This window comes from Xyrauchen texanus, chromosome 22 (genome assembly GCF_025860055.1).
Source record: "Xyrauchen texanus isolate HMW12.3.18 chromosome 22, RBS_HiC_50CHRs, whole genome shotgun sequence".
Taxonomy (NCBI): domain Eukaryota; kingdom Metazoa; phylum Chordata; class Actinopteri; order Cypriniformes; family Catostomidae; genus Xyrauchen; species Xyrauchen texanus.
The window spans coordinates 9793421-9818759 of record NC_068297.1 but is presented as its reverse complement, the minus strand read 5'-3'; the positions used below and the strand labels follow the sequence as shown (position 1 = coordinate 9818759).

The following is a 25339-nucleotide window of genomic DNA, read 5'->3' as shown; positions in this document are numbered from 1 at the left end:
AACCTGTTGGTCCAATTCTACTCATCAGTCATTGAGTCTATCCTTTGCACTTCTGTAATTTTATGGTTTGGTTCAGCTACAAAGTCAGACATCAGAAGACTTCTAAGGATTGTTTGGACTGCTTTGAGGATTATTGGCTCTCCCCTACACACCCTGCTAGAACTATACACATCCAGAGTGACTAAAAGGGCTGGTAAAATCACTCTTGACACCATTCACCCAGCACACTGCCTCTTCAAACTGTTGCCCTCTGGCCGGCGCAACAGAGCACTGAGCAACAGAACAGCTAGGAACAGGAACAGTTTTTTCCCTCATGCCATCCACCTCATGAACAGTTAAAACTGCCCCAAATACTTTTCTTTGGTCAATAAAGCCATGTGCAATATTCAGTCCATCCATTCCTACTTAAACCCATATTTCATTTATATTCTTTAACATATCCTACCTCTTCTTCAACAAATTGCATCACCAGTAGATAACTATATATTTGTATATAAAATATTCTAACAACATTATTGCGCTATTGTATATTTCCCTTTTTTTTAATCTGTTATATCGGTGGGGGGTTATTATATATTTTTTGTCACTATATGTATATATGTTTAAATGTACATTTTGTATATATGTATATACGCTGCATTCTCTTGCACTGGAAGCTTCTGTCACCATGACAAGTTCCTTGTGTTGGTAAGCATACTTGTCAATAAAGCTCATTCTGATTCTGATAATTCTATTCTAATTTAAAGATTTAGAGATGAGTCAAAGATTATTTAAAATAGCACTTAGAATATGTACAGTATATGTCTGTGTTGTTTGGGGTTTTGGGACTTCTGTCATGCTCAGAAGGTTTAAAAACTTTGAGTGTTATAGTGGGCTTGTTGTAACCCACACCATGTGAAGAGTGTAGTGTTCTGAGTCACACAAATATCTCTCTGGGACGGTTTGAGCTGAACAATGGTTCACACCTCTCTAAAAGCTCTCACTTTACACGTTTGTGCCAGCAACACGAACATTTCAGTCTGTTGCAGTAAACACATTTAGTATAAGCCAGTCTCCTGTGTGTCCCCGCTATCATAAAACACAGAGACTCTCAGGCATTTTAATGGTGCAACTGAATAAGGAAACCAACACCATTGAATCTGATTCTTGAGGCTAATTTACACTTACTGGGTGAACAGGCTTCTTTTACTTTGCCTAGAAATTAGGATGACACACACTGACGTTTTTGATCTGCTAAGGTGTTTGTTTGGTGATTTTTCTCGTGTTCGCACACTTCCTTGAAATTCTTTACCTAGGAGAGCTCTGCTTGTTGAAAAGTGTTAATGATTGGTTACTGATCGTGGGTGTGGTTTGATTGTGACATCTATTCTCAGTTTATTTTCCAATAACAAACACATTTTTAAATGATGCTGCACGTAGTATAAACAGGCTTTGTTATCCCATTCTTTCAATGTATGAATTAAGCTTTAGATCACTGTAAGATGGCAAAAGTTTTTGAAAGAATAAAAGAGGAGAAATTATAAAAACTAATGCTCAGATGAGATTAGCAAAACAAACTAATATATTTAAAGACTCTGGGAATACTCAGAATAAATAAACAAACAAACAATACAACTCTACTGGGAATAGTCAAAGCATTCGTATGGATATAAAAAATACAAAAATAAAACGTATGAAACATTCCTGTGAATTTTCAAAATACACAAATGGGCACAGAATTATATACAAACAAAAAGGTTGAGTTAATTTGTATAAATTAGGCTTTTTGTCACAATGAGATTGTAAATGTAGTTTCTGAGTGAAAAAAGAGGAGAGAGTGAACAAGCAAACAACAAATCAATGAAACAAAACTCAGATGAGCCTAAGACAACAAACAAATATTTTTAAACACTCTGGGAATACTCAAAACAAAACATTCAAATGAGATTATAACAAACAAACAAAAATATTTTAAAAATTCTCTTAATATGAATAGTCGAAGCACTGGTATGGAAATAAAAACAAACAAACAAATACTGTGAATTGTCTAAAAACTCAAATGGGCATAGAATTACAAACAAATCATTTTAAACAACAGTCCTGGGAATAGTCAAAAGTGTGCGTGGGGGCGTGTGCGTGTGAGCGTGTATTTATCACTTTGTGGGGACCAAATGTCCCCATAAGGATAGTAAAACACGAAATTTTTGACCTTGTGGGGACATTTTGTCGGTCCCCATGAGGAAAACAGCTTATAAATCATACTAAATTATGTTTTTTGAAAATGTAAAAATGCAGAAAGTTTTCTGTGAGGGTTAGGTTTAGGGGTAGGGTAAGGTTTAGGGGATAGAATATAAAGTTTGTACAGTATAAAAACCATTATGTCTATGGAAAGTCCCCATAAAACATGGAAACACAACATGTGTGTGTGTGTGTGTGTGTGTGTGTGTGTGTGTGTGTGTGTGTGTGTGTGTGTGTGTGTGTGTGTGAAATATCCTATTAACACCACCTGAAAAAAAAAATCCTAGTCTGTGCTAAAACTGGTAATTGAATGTGTTTCTGTATACCAATAAAAAGGCAGTTCAGACCCATCATTTAGAACTTTCTGGAACGTTCATAATGTTTCCATTCATGTGTAACTTTCTACCCATAATCTCTCCAACAAAAGCAATGTAATTTCAGTTATAATGTCTGTGATTGATGCTACACATCAATCACATCTCACTCTCTGTTTCTGGCACAGACAACAGCTGCCATCAGGTATTCTTGTTGCAGAGCATTGCCATGTATTATTAATGTGGATATTCCTGCCCTTAAACACACAGGCCAAGATGCAGTGACATATTATACCTCTGCTATAGCAGGAGAGTTCTCTGTGCAGAGCTGTGTCGAAAGACCTAGATGGATTTCTGACTCAATACAATATTTTTTTTAATAATACACGCATAATTCTGCCTTTAAAATTTCACAATTCCCTGACTGCTGATATATTAAAAAGAGGTATAGTAATAATCATTAGGGACCTTTACATATCTCATTGATTTGTACTGTGTATTTGTAATAGAAATTAGATCATTTTGTAACATTTTTGTAATTCTTCCATTTATAGCATTTACATCTCAGTAAGTATGGTCTTGGCTCTATTTGTGACCTGACAGGTGGATGTGTGTGTATACTATATGTATGTGTGCATGACCTCTGCTGTCGTCATCAGTTTAGATGGGAGATAGGGGCCTATGGGGAAGGACAGTTTATAGTACTGCCTTTCTGACAGCTCTACATAACCACACAGACCACTGTCCCCAATGGGACAAAGTTTTGTCATCATCACTGCACCCTTTCAAATGACAAATCAAGAGTAAACAGACACTTATGAAGAGTTCTTATACTGTAGAATGGATAGTCACTCAATGGTGATGAGCATGTATTTTCCTTGCAAACAGTCATATGCAGTGTTTGATTCTATGGATTTGTGGATAGTATTGTGGTTTAAAATAGTAAAATAATACAAAAGAGTATCCCCACCCCCTCAACCCAACCTCCTCTGTTTCAAATCACATTTACAAATAGACAATACCACCCCATTGTTGGATCTGCAGCTGCTTAACTTGAGACAATAGCAAGTGATATTTACACAACCTTGGTATGACATTTCCTGAGGCCATTATTGTGCTTTCTGTCGTTGCTCCAATTTTCTGGTTGGAACAGTGTTTAAGAAACATTAAAAATGCTCTCTCATACTGTTCTATCATTGGATACATTTACCTTAAAAAAAGAAACACATGCTATGTAAATGTTTAATGCTTTGAAACACATTGAAGTCAACTTTATATAAGTAATCTTTTTGGACAATGTCCAATTGTGTTGAGATGTGTCTCGTGTAACCCCTAATTGTCTTTTGGCAGGTCTAGAACAGTCAATTTCTACTGTCTAAAATATTTTTAAACCAAAACAAACTCAAGTTTGTGATACAAGTTTCATCATGTTGATCATGTATCTTCCAATATTAAGCTACTGATCATGACGGAAAACACTCGAGCAGCCTGCTGTTTAATTGAAAATGCACAGTCTGACTATATTGTAATCAACATCATTGAAACATTGCTTGAAAATAATGTATTTATTTTTGTAAAATGTCATATTGAAACTTTTTAGTATTTACTGTTTAAAATTAGACATCCCCCAAACACACTCATAATTTGCATCCTAGATGAATGCAAGTATGACAACATCTTAGTTCTTGACCCCTAAGATGTCCACATATAGCCAACTAAAGCTAATGTGCTGGTTTTAAAGCTTTTGAATAAAACTTTTAAAACATTCTTGCACAGATTTTCCATTTGCTCTAGACAATTTGGAATTCTAATTTCAATGCATTCTCCAGGTGTATGTTTGTATCACAAGAGTATTTACGTACTAAATACTTGATTATAATATAATTGTGCACTTAGCTGCTGGTGGGGTCGAGGCGTATTCCTCTCTGAGTCAACATCGTGACGCAGTGGATGAGAAAAACGTCCTGACCTGCTTTTGTGTGGGCAGTTCTCTCTGTGGATCCACTCAGCATCATTTATTTTGTACTGGAGGTTGTGAGAATGGGTTATGCTTTTAAAGCTCTTTGAATAGAGTTTAGTTTACTGTGCCAGATGTCATGGTGACATTGTGTTCAGTGGCACATTGCATGCTGATCTCAAACTTCACCAGATAAAAAATGTATGCTGGGGAAATCAGCCTCGTTATGAAAGTGACGATCTGTCTATGTCATCCTGTGCCAAATTATAAAATTGTGGACAAAACCCTGAACCCCAGTGTGCTAGCCCAAAAAACCTGCACAAAAGCAGATTAAATCAATGCCAGTTGCAAAGATGGATCTATCCATGCAAGATCAGGATCATCTTACTGTACAATGCAATGGACTGTGAAATAGTTAAGAAAGGACTGTTGGAAGAAAATTAAATCACTTCTCTCAACCAGAACACCATTATATCAACATTTCGCAATACGCTTAAGCACTCAGCTTGTCTGAAGCTGAAATGTCAATGTTAGTGCAGTCAGTGATGTATTTCCTATGCTCTTCTTCTACCCTTGTGGCTTTACTCTTCTATTTAAAGCAAGTAGAATTGCCTTTACAAAGATAAGTTCTTCTTTGCTCGAACATAAATGGTCATGTTGAGGAATGAGCCAATGAAGACTTTAAAAGATGGCAGTGTAATTATAGTAATTCGAGTTGAGGTTGGAGGATGGCACCCTTAGGAGCCAATATTAAAGATCCAACGCAGCTGCAGAACAAAACGAAATGGAGAGGAGTGCATTATGCTCACTTATTGTTTATATGTACTTTTTGAAAGAAATGTTTTTTCTCGGAACTGGTTTTGACCGAAGGTTAAAACAAGACATGTTTGACTTTGAGAAAAAGGTAGACAAATAGGAATTTCAAACAGAGATGTCTTCTCTCACTGGCAGACAGGAGGAGGAGAGGGGGAAGAAGTCAATGAAGTCAGATAACAGATTCAGAGAGGCAGGAGTAGCTAGAGTGAAATAATCTGTATAGAATCAGCATTGGAAGATTTAATAGAAGTTGGACTGGTCTAGGGACAGGACGTGTCCAGTGTAATGCACTCATGATGTCAGGGCAAGTAATGAACCACCAAACAGCTTGGAAATGAGGCTTTGATAATGTCTGCAATCCCAGAAACCAGGCACTGTTCATACTTCTTTTGATGGAAAAGTTGTAAGGAAAATTAGAGGGAGAGAACTTACTAAAGGAATGATGAGTTAGGAATGGAATGGTTTGCAGAGGATTGATCCGTTTTGTGGTAAAGGAAAAGAGGAGTGTTCGCTGGGTTTTTGAGTCAACCCCGTCAATGTCACACCCACTAACCTTAGCTCTCCTGCAAATTTTGTTAAAGTTATGAGTAGTTTTCTTTGGAAGCTACAGTTTCAGAGTAGCTTCCCTAACACTAGAAATGACACAAGCTGGATTCAAACTTGTGTCGACTGTGTGAGCATCCAGCATGATCACACAGGAATCTGGCATGTTGTTTCCGAGAGCTCCAGTACCATAGACCCGGCCACATTATAAAGACTCACTCACAATCAGCATCTCCTATCAGACAATTTTGTGAGTTTATAAAATACACATTCCTCTTCACTGAATTAAAGTGTGTACAGCTGAAAACAACTCACAACTTGCTTTTAGCACCCCACTGTGGACATTTAACCCTGAAAATGGAGCTCCCACATACCTATACGCTCAACAACAGTTACCACTTTGGCCACTGGGGACAGCGTGTCACATTTCAGTAAGCACAGCCCAATTTCAGCTAAAGAAAAGTCAACCTACTATTTTAGAATTCACTGTGAGACCAGAGACCACAGCTTAATTTATCTTGTGAAGTAACACCTACACCATAGCTCCAACACTAAGTGCAATATTTAAATTAATAAAAAAAGAGAGAGTGACAGTCATACAATTACTTAACAGTAGCAGAATAAAGCAATGTAAAATCAAAGGGCACTCCTAATGGTAGGCAGTTTGTGACTGATATGATGTCAGCAGGTTTGGGAATCCAAAAAAAGCCATAATTAGCAGCCCTGTTCTTGTTATATTAAACATGTTTATTTCAGTATACCAGATGGGAACCTGTGGGATTGTGAATGCATGTTTTCATCATTAATTTAGTATATGTTACTTATCAAACTGTTGAATGAGCTCTGTGCCACTGTGTGTCCGACTGTTTATACTGTATTTTATTTTATTTTATATTCTAAACTGTTTCAATTATTCTTATTTTTATTTTTTTTTTATTCTTATTTTAATCTCTTCTATATAAAGCACTTTGAATTACCATTGTGTATGAAATGTGCTATATAAATAAACTTGCCATGCCTTGCCTTGCCTTGTTGGAACTGACAATGTGTTTGTGTCTGCTCGGAGGCAGAGAAAAAAAGAAAAAGCAAATTATATTAGTGACATCTATTTTGTCTTATATGTCTAAAAACATTGAGCAGGTGAGACTGTGTTTTGAGATAACAAGAGATAAAATTAGATGCAGTGAATGTGAGACACAGAGAGCTATTTCTCCTCCACAGCATAAATGTGGATGGTTTAAGCAGTAGCTCACAGAAGGTTGATCACAGCAAGAGAAAGACATGTGCAATTTGGAGATCTTGCTTGATTAATGTGGGAATCACAGAGGAAATGTCAGTGGATGCTGCAGTGACTCCAGTGAGTGTTATCGCTCTTTCTTTTTCTTATTTTTTTATCTCTCTCTTTGTTTCTATCTATCTCTCACCACACAGTTTCTCCTGTTCCCTCTTGTATATTACTGATACACAATATTTTTCGATTCTGTACTCTTACAGACCATCCTCCTGACTTGAATATAACACAACTGCGATATGTTCAACTTAGCCCACTTTTTTTAGCATGTACTAAACAGATCTTTTTTTTTTTTTTATCTGTGGACTTTTTTTTAGATCAGACTTAAGCAGGATTTAGTTTTATTATTATTATTATTTATAATTTGAGGCAGGAAGTTCTGTTTTATCTGATTTTATGAAATGTTGGCTTCAGATGTGCTTACACTAACACTTAAAACCATGCAACAGGAACCTGATTTTCTTCTTAGCTTTGCAAACAGAAGTTTTTCATAGTAAAACCAGCTGTCATGCAGTGACTAAACCTACACTTTCTTATATCATACTGCTCCTATCTTGTGTTGTTTTGTCTGAAAAAAAAACAAAAAAAAAACATAATCCAAAGATCTGATCACTCCATAGGTTATTCTTCTGGAGCAAAGTTAAACATAATATAAAAACAGAGCTGTCAGTCTCTGCCAGCATGGTCTCTTTTCAGCTTTTTTCATCAGTTGCAAAACAGGAAGCTCAGGACTGTGAGGTTGTTAGTCAATATGTTGTTTACTTAATCAATCTAAGTAAATCTGTTCTGAACTCATACCTGCGGGCGCTACATTGATCCACTTGACCCGGGCAACTTCCAGGTTTAATTGAAAAAGAACAGCTGAGACCTTTATGAATTAACTGAAGAAACATAAGTCTGCAGAATGTCAGCCAGCAAATGCTTTCTGTATATAGGGATGGGGCAAAAAGCAGCTAGCAGGAGAGTAAACAGATGGTTTCCTTTTCTATTGGTGTTATTGTGTAATGTACAGGTGTCCTGTACTGTTTTATGTACTCAGCATTGTCAGTGAGCATTGTATGTCAGGGAACCTAATAATCTACATTATCAGCCACTATCTGACAGTCATATTGAATGACAACAGGTGGTTAACATCGCTCTGTAATTCTTCATTATAAATTCTCTAGAGACAAGCTTCTCATTAATGGGTTCAGTTAGTTCCCTAACACTGCAATTCTTCAATTTCTAAGTATGATTGTGTTTAACATGAAAACATTTATAATTTTCTCTTTCTTGTTTTGATGTATTTGGCTTAAAACAGATGGTTTGAGCTTTTTTGTGTGTTTGTAAATGGTAAAATTTTCAGTAAGGTTCCATTAGTTAACATTAGTTAAAGGGATAGTTGATATCCCAGATGTGTATGACTTTCTTATATTCACATATTTGCAGAAAAATAGAAACATATCTTAGCTCAGTAGATCCTTTTAAATCAAGTTGATGGTGATCCGACTTTTGAAACTCCAAAAATCACAGACAGTCAGCATAAACGTCATCCATACTACTTAAATTACGTTACATTAAATGAATGTCTTCTAAAGTGATATGATCATTTTTTATGCGAAAAATATCCATATTCAAATACTTTTTAACTATAAACATCACTTCTGGTAAGCTTCACGAGAGGCATGAGTTCACACTGTCTCTTGTATGACGTATTCACGTTGGCATGTTACAGACATAATCTCACATTCTTCTCTTGGTTGAGACATCCAGGATAAGCACACAAACGCACCATTGTGAAAGCTTCTGTACAGTATTCCTCCTACTCACTTGTAAACAGTACTGCTTTTCCCGGTATGTCGCACGTGTGTCAGATCTTGCATGTTTTACGTGCCAATGTGATTATGTCACACACGATCACCGCTGCTGACCTGAAGCGATGATTTAGAGTTAAAAAAAATAAATAAATAATTTTACAAAATATTTCTTCAAATGTGTTCTGCTGAAGAAAAAAGGCCATACACACCTGGGATATCATGAGGGTGAGTAAATGATGAGAGAATTTTCATTTTTGGGTGAACATTAGGTATCATGAACTAACAGTTAACTATATATTTTTGGTAAACATGGTTCAAGATTGTGTTTGCATATATTAGCATATATGGAAATATTATGCGGATATTAGTATAGTTGATGAAGGCCTTCATTGCATTTTGGACCAAAGTTATTACATGTGATCTTTATTACATTTTCTCCCTCAACTACTTGGCCTGAATTTTGTACCTTTAATATGCATTTTTCTTTCTGGTTTAATTTCTGGGATTCATTGGGTCTGTATCTCTGCTCCAATGCAGTAGCCTAAAGGGACATGAGTTTGCACAAGACTAGGGACATAGGAAGAAAAAAGAAAAATCAATAGTTACACATGGCCTTGTGGTTGTGTACTACTATAGGGAAAACAGGAAATAGGTGTGTAATGAGTAAGAGATGTCACGATTTCAGGTGAAAGGACTGTTTGTTGGAGGGTGGTTTGCGAGGCTTGTCTTAGTGCAGTGTCTGACATGTCATGAAGAGGACAAAGAGAGCCAATCTGTCACAAAGTGCTTGCAGATGCCTCAAGACTTAGTTGTGGGTGAAAACGGGAATAGACAGGCATACGTAAACCTGCACATGGTGTGAATGAGAACAAACTTAGTCATCTCGCAGGGACACAAGCTCTGCATGTGATAAGTGCTTTAAGTTTCATTGCAACATATGCACTGCCTAAAACACGTATCGTACATCTATAGATGAGCTTGGATCAGCAAGGATCAGCTGGAGAGGTTCGATCCATACAACACTGAGAAGCGCTCAATAGGATATATGCTGAATAATTTGGGCTACAAATCAATGACATGGTCAACGCCTATCGATCGCAATGTTCGTTTTTTGAAGCGTTTATGCGTGACTATGTGGAAAAAGGTCTCATACTCTTTCAGAACTCAAAATGCATCAACTGATGCATTTGTTCAAAGTAGCCAATAGTTTCAGTAGCGTTCAAGTGAAAGTTCAGCACCAAGGACAGTGGCCTCTTTCTGGATATAAACAGAGAAAGGAATGACACAAAAAGCGTTTTGCTGACATTGTTTGCTAAATACATAAATAACATTTCACTTTAGCGAATTTCTTTTGCTAAGGAAATCGAAGAGGATGGCAGCCTTAACAAACGGCACGTTTCTGTGAGGGCGCGAATCCACACCACTTAAATAAGCAAACATGTCCGTTTCCAGAGACAATACGAGTTCCTTTTCCTACTTAGACATGTCGCTTCAAACAGACACTGATTTGTTTTCTGGTGAAGTTCTTTTCCCACGGTTTTTACTACACCTTTAAATGGCGCGAGCCTCGCCGTAAGAGGAAGGCGGGGTCGAGTGGCGCGTGTGAGAAAATCTTGTGATTGCCCATCAGTCGCACTGAGCGCGCGGCTCTCTGTAACTGCACGCGAGCGCGGAAAGAGGATAGTGCACGCGGGTAAAACAAATCCTCACAAAACCGTCGAAAGCTGTTATTTTTAGTGACGTGGACCGAATGAGGGAATATTATGTGGATTATTACGCTTTGGAATATTTTTGTACGAAAACTGAGGTTAGTAGCCTATCTTTCATGTTTTGGTAGGTCTACAGAATCGATTAAACATCACTGACTTCGAGTATTTACACTAAGTTGACTTGCTTCGACATTGTTCTCGGTATTATTATAAATAGTTTTACTTTTAATTCTGTTAACGTAGTCTGTTGCACACAGTCGAAACAAATGTAGTAATTCGCGTTGTTTCGCGGGGAAGCGGGATAATATAAAAACACAGCATTTAATGCATACAATTCAGAGTCTGTGAAGGGGAAAAAACAGGTTTTACACACACTGGCGAACTTTGAATATACGTTTTCGTGTACTTATTGTTTTTTTTAAGTATAGCAAACCATCCTCTACAAACCAGCATAGGTACAATGTGGATAAAGTAGATCATTTCAGTCAGAGTTGACCGGTTTGCCAGCTATGGAGAGCAAATCCTTTCAAAATCCACTTTTATTATGTATTGCTTGAAATATCATATCATATTTCGTTTTTTTTTAAGTAAAGTGCACAATCTAGGCCTGTGTTGTTGTGGGATGAACGGAAAAAAATATATACCCCCTGTGAATATGTAACAAACAATTTGGCGCTTTGGTCTCAGGAGTCCTTTGTTATTCTTAATCTGTAAAAGAAGCTCTGAATAACTAATACGAGTTCTCAGGTGTCTGTGGAGCACATGCAGGGGGCATCATGTTCAAATGCCACTCAAGATAAACAGCACGCATGCCCACTGCAGCTCCATTCTTCAATCTATCTTGTATGGGTGCACCTAGACATGGACTGGCCAAGCGTACAAGAACAGCATGTCCATGATTTGTTCATGTGTATTTTTAGAACAAAATATAGGCCTATTCTAAAAATTACCTGAATTTATTTAGTTAAGATTAACGGTGTGAGCTTAGCCTAATACATTTTACCATTATGATAAATTCACATTAGCTAGGTGCAATCATTTATTGTTGTTTTCGACTCTTAAATATGCCGGGAAATTCTAGCAAGGCAGTATATTCAAATATTTATAATTGAGCTTGATGCGGGCTGTTCTCACACCCTGCAATGATTTTAAATGACTGTATACAAACCTTTAAAAAAATGTCATGTATATAATTGTCTTGTGGTTATGTAAAAAAATAAAAATAAATCCAAACTGCAAGGGAAATTAGAAAGGTGTTTTGACACATCGGTACATTTAGTAGTCCCATTCAGATCTTTTGTCTTGCATTTGCTTAAGTGGTTGAGTATATATCTTATGCATTTCTAATTCATTTGTAGTGATTAGTTTAAGATCTCTTAGAATTTCATAGTCTTTGGTAATAATCTATCATCGCACACAAAGGCATTTTATTTAACACACACACACGCTGACTAATTTCGTATAGGCTGTACAGGCTCATACTTTTTAATACATTTAATAGGCTAAATTTTTTGTCAAAACATTTTCTGGGTTTATTTATTTATTTTCATACGATTTTCTACAGTTCTTGTATGATCGATTTTGAACTATTGTAGGCTATTCTTTTATCTTTTAATTATTATTATTATTATTATTAAAGGATGCAATTGTGTTTGTGCTGAATTTGCAGGGCAACATTATATTTCCTGATCGCGGCCTTGTCATGCACATTTTCATCAACGAATTATTCCAGAGCTAACAGAAAAAACAATAAACATGAATGTCTAGATTTAAATTATACGTCCTATATTTATTCGACCATGTTTATTTTCTCAGTGAACGTCAAAATATAGGCCAGTTTGTCAACCGGTTCTGTTGTGTGTGACCTCTGTATAATATGATGCAATGTATCCTTACCACAATGTAGACTTGTTAATCGTAGTGTGCGTTTATGTTCATGTGTATATGTGTGACTGATATGCCACGTGTTTAACACACAATGGTATTAATATGTAGTCTACCAATGTTGATTAGGCTATTTATTGTTTTTATTGTTTTAATTTATTAAAGCATAATGTATGATTATTATTCATTCTCACATCCGCCTTGAAACTAGTGCAATGCAAATGTTGTTTTAAAAGCTAAATATGTAAGTGTAGAAGTCTATTAAATGGCATTATAATTAGGTTTTAAAACGTTAATTTAATTATTAATTATTATATAATTGATCATAATATTTATTCACATCTATTTGTTGGCATATTTAAAATAAACAAGACATAAAATAACCAAATATATATAAAAACACATTTTAACGTTTAAATATTTGTGTCGTTTTTAAACGGCTCACGTCCCTCTGCAGATACTTCTCTGTGTTTGTGACGGTTCGTTCTCACGAGTGCTGATATAACCTCACGTCTAATATCAAGACAAGAGTGCCAAATGCTTTTAATTTATCTGAGGTATTTTTTTTTTCCGTAAAGATAAAAGAATAGCCCACAATATTTCAAAATCGATAATTTAAGAACTGTAGAAAATCGTATGATTAGGTTAAAACGAATAATATTAATATTTATTTCTAGAATATATCCTATCGTTTTTTTCAAGAACTTAAAAAATGCTCACTATAATTATTTTTATTTATTTTTTATTTTTTTATGTTTTCACTTGTAACGAATATCGTTTTACCAGGGTTTTGCGTACCCCTCCACCCAATCGTCTTTTTTTTCTCTGTTGCTATTGGCAAACATGCTATTGGGGTTGTGTAGTGCTCAGGATTAAAAACACTCGATCGCATGCGTTGCCTTCCCAATACACCGCAGTGTGACGTGATCTTTCTGTCTTGATCACAGCCCAATATATACACACAGTCCTCACCATTACTACAGTCGCATATGCTCAGAAATGACAAAACTGGTTCTGTGGTAATGATTAAAAGGAGTGTTGTAGTGAATATTGTCATAAGTCTGGTGTTTTTGGCAATGTGATAATGCTATCAATTAAAAAAATAGTCTGCTCAGAAATTGCTGTTCCCCTGCTGTGGTTTGTTTTGGATTTGCTGGTTGTACCTATACCCACTCTGGGTTACAGGAGGGAGGCTGGCTGAGGCCAGGTAGGAGCCTCACCCCTCCCTCTCATCAGCTGCCAGCTCAGGAGGAGAGCACCGTGCGGACGCTGATGTCATCCATTTTGGCCCAGCTTTACCTCGCCCACACCTCCACTCCACCATGCGGAAGCTCAACGGCAACTGTGTCACGCACAGTATTACGCCTCTGAAATGTCGTGCACCTCCTCCCTGAGCCTCCATGATATCATCGGGACACACTGGAGGACATTTTGTCACAGCTCTTCTGGTGTATTGCCTAATGGAAGAGCATAATTGAGGCACCTGTGATAAAACCCAGCTTTGTGTGTCTGATGAATGGTTGGGCCTGCTATCATTAACACCCCCACCACCACCACCACCACCACCATTACATCTACCTCTCCTACTCGCTGGCTATTTAAACAGGATCCAAATGCATTATCTTTATTTTGTGGTGTCGTGGGCTGTTCCCAGTGGGATGTGTCAATCACATAGCTATCAATCAGGACAATGATGTGCTCAGCTTAGCCTTTTCACCTCTCTCCTCCTAGCTCAAAAAAATAAAAAGAACAGAGAAAGCACACGTGCATATTTCGAGGTGTGGGCGCGAGCCAACGTGGAGTGTCTATTACAAGCACCCAGTCGCTCGCTGTTTTCCCTCTTCAGCTGCAGCAGGCAGAGCAAGCATCTGCCTCTGACGGCATGCGTTGTGTTTCGGCTTGGTTGAATTGCGTGGGCTGGTATCACTATTGTCCTGTTGTACCTGCTACCTACTCTTCTGGCAAGGACACAGGCAACATTATATATCTATTAGGTTACACCTAGCATGTTGCCATGTAATTGGAGCCTATTCATTTATGCACATAGTTGAAACATGTTAAGAGGTGTCAGGGCTGTGTTTTACCTTCACAAAAGTCTTACTAATCTGTGTTGGTTTAACACCAAGGATTAGCAGAGCATGTGAGTCTTCTCTCACACTTATAGAACAATGTTACTTTGGTTGTCCATGAGGCAGGTTCTTTTAAGAACATTGTTGTGATCCAGAATTGCATTTTTACTACATTCCTCATTCTATGGTAATTCAGGATTGCTAAACATGTAATAATAATAATAATACATTTTTTTTTTGCTTTTTTTCTAAAAGGATTTTTTTATAATGACATCTTTATATAATACAGTCATATTTAATTTTACAACTTTTATAACAAGACCCAACCGAAATTTTGATGAAATAATATTTCCTCCAAGAACAAATGTGGAATTGAGGAGTATATGGCATGGAAATGTGCAGACATGCATATTATCATTTTTATGCATTGTGCATCCTCTAGAAAGTCTTTTAATTTTCCACATCATCAGATAAATGCAGGCTCTGTGCTATTGACTGATAGCTGGACCGGCCAAGTGTATAATGCTGGTAATTTACACACTAGATGACCGATAACACAAAAGGATCTTTTGAATAAAATGCCTGAAAAATAGAAACATTTAAGTTTTATCAAGAGCTGCCTTTAACAATTTATCAGTCAAAACAATCATTCAAATGTAGTTTTTTTTAAATTATCATCGGGGAAATTGCATTGAATTAATTTGTATTTTGATAATTCCTGTGTTATGAATAAAAAATTGTAAACACAGACTAGATAGACTGGGGCATCCATGGATTCATTTGTAATTTGATGTTTTTTTTTTTTTTTGACAGCTAGTGCGCGCCAGACAGTGCAGTGAACCACAAGGACTACATTACCCACAAGGCACCATGAAGACTGTGCTGGTTTCCCAAAATAGTGAAAGAGTCCAAATTGGAGGACTTGTCATGATGATTTAGAGAGTGTGTTAAGTCTGGGTGCAAGAAAACAACAACTCAGCAGACACACACCACCTCACCTGAACTTGTCTTCTCAAGTTTGTCCATTTCAGCAAACAAAAAAAATAACCTTGATTCGCCAGACAGAGATTGGATTGTTGTGCAATGTGATTGGCCTTATGACTGTTATTTAAGACTGTTCTCCCTCTCGATTCCTCTCCTCTTTATGGATATCTTTTGTCACTGAGTTGACAATCTCACCTCTTCTCTAATATCTCTGGGCATACTGTGGGATGTATTTTGGATATACTGACCTTTGAACCAAAGCGAATTCAATGAATTCCTTCTGTTCAGGATAATAACACCAATCTCCAGCACTTTTACAATGCATTTCTTCAGATTCCCAGTCCAGTTGCAGCTGATGATTTGTACTGTGCTTGGACCCTGCTTGGGCCTGGAGTTTACAGGGTCTCAAGGCCAGTGGGCACGCTATCTCCGCTGGGACGCCAGCACCAGAAGTGACCTCAGCTTCCAGTTCAAAACAGACGTGTCCACTGCCTTAATCCTGTACTTTGACGATGGTGGCTACTGTGACTTTCTGCAACTCATGGTGGTTGAAGGGAAGCTCCAGTTGCAGTTCAGCATCGATTGCGCTGAGACCACCATCGCATCAGACAAGCGAGTCAATGATAGCAGCTGGCATTTTGCCACCCTTAGCAGGTTCAACCTGAGAACTGGGCTGGGTCTGGACGGAGTGAACAAATCGAGTGAGGTGCGGCCACAGAGGCAGTACATGAAGATCGTTAGTGACCTCTTCCTGGGCGGAGTCCCGCAAGATATTCGTATTTCTGTGCTCACTCTCCCAACAGTGAAGGATCTTCCGCCATTTAAGGGAATTATCAGGGAACTGAAATATAATAACAAGGAACCTCTTCTACTAAGCAGCCAGAGGGTCCGTATGGATATGGAGGGAATCTGCATGGAGAATCCATGTGAAAATGGAGGAACATGCTCCATTGTTGATGGGGAACCACTGTGTGATTGTTCAAAGACGGAATATGTTGGCCAATTCTGCAGTGAAGGTAAATGTATTTATTTTCTAAACCTTAAAATATTGCTTTGGTTTAAATACGTAATCACTACTGAAATAAAAAAAAAAAAATACATTCTTTAATTCTCATTTCACATGATTCACAACATTTATTGACACCCACATTCATTAAATTCGACTCAAGATTGTCAGTCTTATGTGCTGAAATTTTGAATTATTTTCTCCAAATCCTTAGCTGTTTCGTTCACAGGGGCTATTAAGGCAGAGGTTTACTCAAAGGTCCAGGTTAATGGAATCACTTAGCCTACAGAAAGCTGCCCTTCTGAGTCTCTTTTCTTTGCATTGGCAGGTGTTTTGTGCTGAGAATTTCTTGTTCAGCTTCGATACGAAACTCCTTTACTCCCCCCATCACTTCTTATGGTCAATTGAAAATAAATGCAGTTGAAATGCTCTACCAGCAAAACCTGCATTTTTACCTCTGTAAACCACTAAGCTGTTTGTCTCAGGCAAGCATTTTTTTGTGTTAATCATCCCAGGCGGAGGTGGAATTTGAGGATGTTAAGGTGCTTTTTCAGATCCCCTGGTTGTTTTTCTGAAGTGGCCATTTTAGTTTCTCTGGGGATTTAAGGAGGCCATTTCACAGCTCTGGGTTATGTTGTTGCACCTCTTCAACAGAATAATTCAGAGAAAGAGGATAATTGCTATTTTGAGCATGTCAGTTTCAATTCTGCATGGTGCCTATACAGATATTCCTAAAGAGAGAATTTCATGACCTTGGTTAAACAATTCTTTAAGGCATCGACTTAAATGCTATGGTTTGTGCATATTTATTTTGAAGGTGTAATAACTATACTAATTTTACATTATAGTACAGAAGCAAACCACAACATTTAGTTCTTCCCCGTGAAACATGTTTTAGATCCTCTGTAGATGGCAATGAAAGGCACATAATGAGCTTCTTTTTTACTCTGCTGTATTAGCCTACTATGTTAAACTACACTGTAATATGTATCCTCTGATTACTATAACTGTCTGAACTGTCTTTACCTGATTTAAGGAAAATAGAATTTTAATTAGAAAGAGAAATTCAGAGAAAGGAACAGCTATATATCCTGTTTTGATTATACCTAAACTTTTTCCCCTAGTGATTGAAGTGCTTACGCTGGGTGATTGATTGGTGATCAGTGCTCTGAGCCCTTTAAGTTGCTATTACCCTCATTGTAGACACAACCTCTCCAATGATTCTCTTCTTAAATACACAATTACCAAATTGAATTAAATGTGTTTAAAGATTTAAACACAGACGCTATCTGTGCACTCTGGTATTTCATACTGAAACTAGCATGTATATGTACTTAAGTATGTACAAAGAGACAGAGAAAAAAGAAGGTAAAGTACTGCAGAGCCTGCCATCAACAGAAGACCAGGCACTAGGTTTAGATTTATAGGCTGTAAAAAGAACAGAGTTTTAGGCTTGATATATAGCCATTGTTCCTCTCCATCTTGTTTAGCTGACTGGGTCCTGCAGTCCACTGATAGGTGCTAAAACCAGACGTAAAAGCAGCTTTGATATCTTTGATTGCTGGGAATCAGTTCAACCAATCATAAAATAATAAATAAACCTTTTTGGAGTCCATTTATATTCGTGCACAGGGGGAGCCTGAACTTAAATGCTCTGCTTGAGGGTGTAAGGCCAACACCCTCTAATCCAACAACAACAGCTATAATTTCTCCAGTGGCATCTCTTAAAAACAAAATAAAATCCAGTATGATGAAATGACACATTAATCTAAATGCATTAGTCAGTATTTGACAACATTACAAAAATACAGTGAACTGTCTTAATTCCATCTTAATCTAGAGCATCTGCAAGATTTTAAAACATCTGTACGGGGTTAATAAATATCAGTTCAGAGCCATATGGCAAGCTGGTCTGAAGTGTTAGGCATTTGCCTTCTATGTACGTTTGACTAAATCCAATTGCCACAGCAGCGGCAACAACAATTTGACACTTCTCTCGATGACCAGATGGCTAAAATGGCCTCGCAACTGTTTTCAGTTGCAGTGGCGTATGTTCCTTACTCTGTGGCAAGTATGGTAGCCACAGCGCTACATCATTTGCAAAAGCGTATAATCTTTTGGCGGATTAGAATAATAAACATTTGGCAGCTAAACAAATGCTCAATCTGTCTTCTCATGTTGATGGTGCTTAAATTGGTATGGTGAGGTTTATGTTTAAGACAGCCACTGTTTACAAATCTGCTCACATGTTTTTATTGTGCACAAAATGAAATTCAGAAGTGCTTCAAAAATATTTTAGATTTCCATTCCTCTTCTACCAGAAGTTATGTTTAAATATAACTTCTAACCAGTGGTGCAAAGTAATGAATTACAAATACTCACGTTACTGTAATTAACTACTTTTCCCCAAGAATTGTACTTTTACTGCTCTTCTATGTTTGCTACTTCCCTGTCCTGATTTTATTTTTATCTATCAACATGATTGGCTAGGGAGAGTCTCATGAATCCTGTCAAATCAAATCACACGTAAAAAACTAGAAAGGCAGCTGTAGATCTGGCACCAACTGTGGAGAATGCCTCAAGCACAGTTTACACCTGAACATAACAGCAGCACCTGAAAGGGATTTTTTCAGTGAAAAATGCCAATTGCATGATCGTGTCATTTGAGTTTATCTTGCTCAAGTCAGATATCAGCATTAATCCTGCCTCTAATTTGAAGAAAAATATTGAGGTAAATTATTTTATATAAATATAGAGGTAATCATATTTCTGTTTACTAGTTTCTGTGTGTCTATAACGTAGCCTTTAATTTAGATTATTGGGTTGATGTTAGAGATTAATGCAATGTTATCTATAGGGCTGGGCAAAAAAATGATCTAGATGTTTATCAAAAAAAAGAGATTTGTCCTCGATCAAACTTTTGAGTTGTTTTTTTTTTTTTAACTTAGCCTATGTTATACATCTAGAACAAGGGTGTTCATTACAACTATCGCGATTTCTAGAGCACCACTGGTTGAGTGATCTAGATGAAATATAAAAGATGGACATTTTATTTCCTGATGACAGGCAGCTAATGTTTGAGCGCTAATTACGCTAATGTTTGAGTGCTAATTGCCTACTTTGTCAAATACATTTTATAATTCTGCCAATGCCCATCTTAGTGAGGATTTAATGTAAACGCAGTCATTTAAATCTAAAGTGAACTTGAACAGTGGGACTAAAAGCATATTTGCATCAAAATGTTGGACTTGAAGTAGGCTATGTCATATAAAGGCTATTAATCTAACAACAATAACAAGGAAAAGAGAAAATCACTCACTACTTTTGGCTGAATAACTTAGTAGCTTTAAAAGTATTAATGTAATAGAATAAAATAGTGACTTTAGTAATAATAATATATTTGTTTAAATATTGTTTGTTTTTTAATAATACCGACCCCAGATGTAGAGAGTTTGTTAATTTGTATAATAAATTACCAGGAAAGTAGAGTGGATAAAATCATTTATAATTATTCTTAGCCATTATGAAGATCAACATTTGTAGAGCAATACTTCAGGCAGAATATTCCACCAGTTACAAACTTCATCATTTACTCACCCTCATGCCATCCCAGATGTGTATGACTTTCTATATTCAGAAGAACACAAATTAAGATTTTTAGAAGAATATTTCAGCTCTGTAGGTCCATTCAATGGAAGTGAAGGGATGCCAAAATGTTTAAGCTCCAAAAAGCACATAAATCAGCATAAAAGTAATACATACAACTCCAGTGGTTTAATCCATGACTTCAGAAGTGATATGATAGGTGTGGGTGAGAAACAGATCAATATTTAAGTATATTGTTGCTAGAATTTCTTCTCTCTGCCCAGTAGGTGGCGATATGCATGAAGAATGTGCATCACCAAAAAAAAAGAAGAAAGTGAATGATAAAGTGGAGATCAACTGAGCAAAGAGGAGAATTAATAGTAAAAAAAATGATTAAATATTGATCTGTTTCTCACCACATCTTTCATAACGCTTCTGAAGACATCAATTAAACTGGAGGCACATGGATTAGACTTTAATGCTGATTTATGTGATTTGTGGAGCTTCAATATTTTAGGACTGATTCACTTTCATTGTATGGACCAAAAGAGCTGAGATATTCTTCTAAAGCTCTGTTCTGCAGAAGAAAGAACGTCATACACATCCAGGTAAATGATGAGAGATGTAGCCCCTCTACTAAACAACTTTTCCCATGTCTGCTCTACCTCCTCTATTTTTCAGGACATGATATGCCAAGTGATCCTGCTTATTGAGGATTTTTTTGCATTCCTTGCATTGTTTTGAACATGTTTTATGCACAATAATAACGCTCTATCGGCAATTTAGACCCTATACATAAACTGATGTTAATGTAATTGTTTCATACATTATGATTTAATATGGTGATCAGTGTATTGAAAATAACTTGTTAATCTTTTAATTTCTGTTATCATGTTTCCATTTTATTTTTTTTAAATCAGATTCATGTAGTGTTTATCATAGATAAGTATGAAAGATGTATTTTAAGAGTTGGCGTACAGTGTTCATTATAATGGGGCATAGGCTTTGCAACTCAGTACTCAATACTCACTACTCAGGAGTACTCTTAAATGAGCTACTCTTTTACTCTTATTTGAGTAGTTTTTAGGACAGCTACTTTTACTCTACTCACACTACATGATTTGGGAAGTAACAGTACTTCTACTTGAGTATGATTTTTCAGTACTCTTTCCACCCCTGCTTCTATCTCACCATAGAGTGCAACAGTGCACGCCTACTTTTTAAGCCGTCTTGGGCAGCGTTTCACTTCAAAATTGTATGCCCTTCCCTCGCTTATTTCCTTCTGTCTCATGGACTTGGATGTACGTCTTTGCTTACATTGCGTGAGTGTCCACTACTGGCAGAACCTGTGTAATGAGTTTAACTGGAACACCCAAAACCAGGGGTGCCAAACAAATTTTGGGTCGCAGGCCTTAATGGTCCAAGTGATATTACTTGGAGGCCAAGTAAATATAATCTTTAACTTTGTTTAAATAACTTTTAAAATTATGGATTAAAGTTATTAATTGTGTCATATATTATAATATTTTATCAAATTTGTACACAAAACATTTTGACATTACTGGGAGCAACTTGCAGTAAATCACATATTCGTTCAGCCCCTCTTAAGTAATTCGGTAAGTTCATTCACTGAAGAATTCTTCAAACTGATTCAAAACGAGAACTCGTGAGCTGGTGAATCAATGTTTTAAAAGTACCGACTCATAAGAGTCATTTAGTCATGAATCGGACTAAACCAGTCACCATGTTTGTTGTTGAGTACAGCCAATGATTCACACAACAAAATAGAAAAGGGCCCTGTTTTGGTGTTATTTCACTGTGCACGCTTTTTTTTGTCATCATATTCAATTCAGACAGCAATTTCATAACTTGGGTAAAATATAATTTATTTAGTGATACTTGTAGTTCAGCAGTGGAGCAAATGAGAATTGGACCAGGAAAATAGTAATATGCTGTTTTCATAGCAAACACTGGGGTAAAATAAATAAATAAATAAATGTGCCCACCAGACACAGTGGCTGTGAATGCCCAATTACACCCACCACTTTTATTTTTTTAGCAGCTCATTTTGATATTCATAAAGGTATATAAAACACAGCTTCTAAAGCTGTAGTGATTTGTGATGACACACGTGACAATTCATTAATGTCACTGCAAGTCATTTGCTATGTATGGTTATGTATTCTGCCACAAATGTTTGGAATTAAGCAATGTTGCATTCTCAATGCTTGTAAACGCGAACTGCTCGGCAGAAATCAAGTGAACTAAACTTAGAGCCCCTCCTGAGATGGTCTGAAATCAGTTGCAGTGTTCCAATGTGAGACTCTGTTCTTGCAGTTACAAACTATTTTCAGATGACTGAAACAGCAGAAAAAGTGAGCACTTTGCATGCACGTGTACTATGAGAAGCGCTGTGCTTATGGGCGGCAGAGCGTCTCTGAAAACAAAGCGAATCATATACGTCCATCAACGGCTTTATTCTTTCGTCTATTCTTTAAAATATAATCAAGTGACCTATTAATAATAGGTCAATGGGACAGAAACAATGCAACAGTTATTACATCTAATATTTATCCTTGGACCTGTCCATGTTGTCATTATTTTTGTGAGAGGAACTTAAATGTGGGAACATGTGGCCATGGAACTTGTGTCACACTCAAATATGTGTGGCATTCGCTGATATGCGTGACTCTATGAGCACTGAATGTCCCACGTAATTAAAATAAATTCCACTGATCATGCAAGCTATAACATACAGTACATGCAACACCACAAATATTTTTTTTTATATGTTCTGCTGTTACTAATAAAATAATAGTATGAATCTTACCCAAGTTACAGGCTATATCAAAGTTAATGTTCACTTACGTTAAAATGTTAAAACAGTACTTATTTATTTTTTCTGCAAATCATCCCGTTGGCCGGAGATGACTTCCTTGCAGGCTGGATCCGTCCACCGTGGACCGGATATTTTACACCCCTGCCCTAAACCATTGATCACTTGGAGCACATTGAGGGCTGATGACAATTTGTGGAATTATTTTGTTGTTTTTACACTTGAGAAAAAAATGCTTTCAGAGATTGATGCAACCACAGATTCAGGTGAAATTCTGTAATTTCAGAGGCTTATGTATAAATCTTACATGTTTTAAAAAAATTATTAGAAATAATTGTTAGAAAGGATTAATCAAGCCTTACAAAACAAAAATGTTAGCATATCAATGAACACATTGACAAACAGTTAGTTTAAGGTAGCTACAAGTATTATGCTGTTAAATCTCAATTTAACTTTTCTAAACTGCTTTATTGACTTTCATAAATACTTTCATTATACATCAGAGTTGAGTGGGGTGGGGTTGATGAAACACGATCTGCTGTCACGTCACAATCTAGTTGCATTGTGGGATTTGGAGCTGCCTGAAGCCTACATCAGTGTAGACTCACTCCCTCTGTCAAAATCGAGGGGTTGAGGGTCTATCAACAGAAACTTCTCTCGAGTTGCTCACTTAATCAAGTGGATTGGAAATAGCGTTGGGGATTCCCCTGAGGGGAAGTGCTTAGGGTAGTTATCGAGTGGATGTTAAAAGTGAAGTGAAATGCAGCCTTGGTTCTAGGAGTATTTTTTCCATTTATAGCTTCAATAGGTATGTCTTAAGATCCTGCATAAAAGAGTTCTATTTGAAAATCTAACAAAAAGACTTAAGGTCCAAAACTAATGAGGGATTTAATTATAATCCAGTGATGCATTGCAAGTAACATAATTGGAAAATTACAAAACTTTTTATTTTAAGTTGTTTAGAATATGAATATAAACAATATATTTAAATTTTATTGCAAAATATTCACATATATGCAAACATGTAAGTATTTTGCTAGTGTAGGAAGACCGACTCAGTTGTGTCATTACAGTGCATTACAGGAATGGGCGGTCGCTGCACAGTACATTTGGTGCATTTAGTTGGCCGTGACTCCCTGATAGTTGGATCTTTCTCTTTAGGATCATATTCAATGTAGTTATTCACCAGGAATTCCACTATTAAAAATTAAATAACAAGAAAAAAGTCATAAAAAAAAGTTAAAAAAATAATGTGGACTGTTGACCTAAATTAGGGCATATACCTGCACAATTGATTTACAAACTCTGAGTTTACGGAAGGCTTATCTTTAAAATGTATTGTTAAGATTAATGTGCCAATGGAGAAAATTGAATTTTTGTGCTCTGTTAATATTGTCACTATTATTCATACTTACGGTTAGGTATCTGATCAAACCCCCATCCATATCTAAAGACTAGAATATCATAGGGGGTGGGCTCTTTTGACTTGGACTTGTAAGCAATTACGCAGAACACCCTAGCAACTCCATGGCAATGTGCTAAAACCACTTAAAACACCTTAGCAATCACGTAGCAATGCCCAGAGCAATGCCCAGTCAACCACAGTCAACACCCTAGCATTGTGTCATCAACTTTTGAACAGGCAAGCACCTCTCATATTTTCTTCAGAAAAATTTAAAAATCTATTATTATAGTTAGAATATAAATATTATTTACCTCATGATGTCTAAAGATGTTTAGATACAATTACTTTGGGCTCCTCTTTGCAAGAAACATTGCAATTTGATGTGACTTAAACACATCACTCTATCACTCATTTCAAACTAATTTATCACAGTTTCTCTGACCAAGCTGTTGTTAGAAACAGATCTCCAGACTCAAGAAACCAAGGAAAAGTTCCACAAATCAGCCATAAGTTCACAATCACAAATGAATTTGGGTCTCATTACATTTTTCAAGAAACTGGATCATTGTGGAGGTCTGACAGTACATGAGATAGATAAAACTAGTGTAGATGCACCGTAGTAGACGATTATATTTCAGTCAGACATCAGTCAAACTTCAGTCCAGGTCATCTGAAGAGCTGAGCACGCCAATCAATTCACTGTAGCACTCATACCGTGAGAGTAGCCCAAGGTTCCCCTCTCTCCAATCATGTCTTAATATTTTCCCTACCAGGTTAATGCATCTCATAAGAGGACTTAATGTTCTTTAACAAGCACATCAGACAGACACTTACGCGCTGTAATGTGTCCTGAAAATGAGTGACCATGAGAGAAAACATATTCAGCTAGTACAGACACCAAAACATACAGCACAGAATTAATGTCTA

General features: G+C 36.7%; 1 protein-coding gene across 13 annotated transcripts in view; it reads left to right on the top strand.

Moving 5' to 3' along the window:
* Positions 1-10591: 10591 nt before the first annotated feature.
* The window catches only part of LOC127662779 (neurexin-3a-like), a 467216-nt gene continuing 452468 nt past the window's right edge, over positions 10592-25339 (top strand). For all 13 annotated transcript variants that reach the window (XR_007972918.1, XR_007972917.1, XR_007972916.1 and 10 more), the window contains exons 1-2: positions 10592-10741; positions 15410-16596. Coding sequence is in view for 10 of the 13 variants with exons in the window: in XM_052154109.1 (XP_052010069.1) it covers positions 15900-16596 (697 nt within the window). In the remaining 3 variants the exon portion in view is untranslated. The remainder of the gene's footprint in view (positions 10742-15409; positions 16597-25339) is intronic.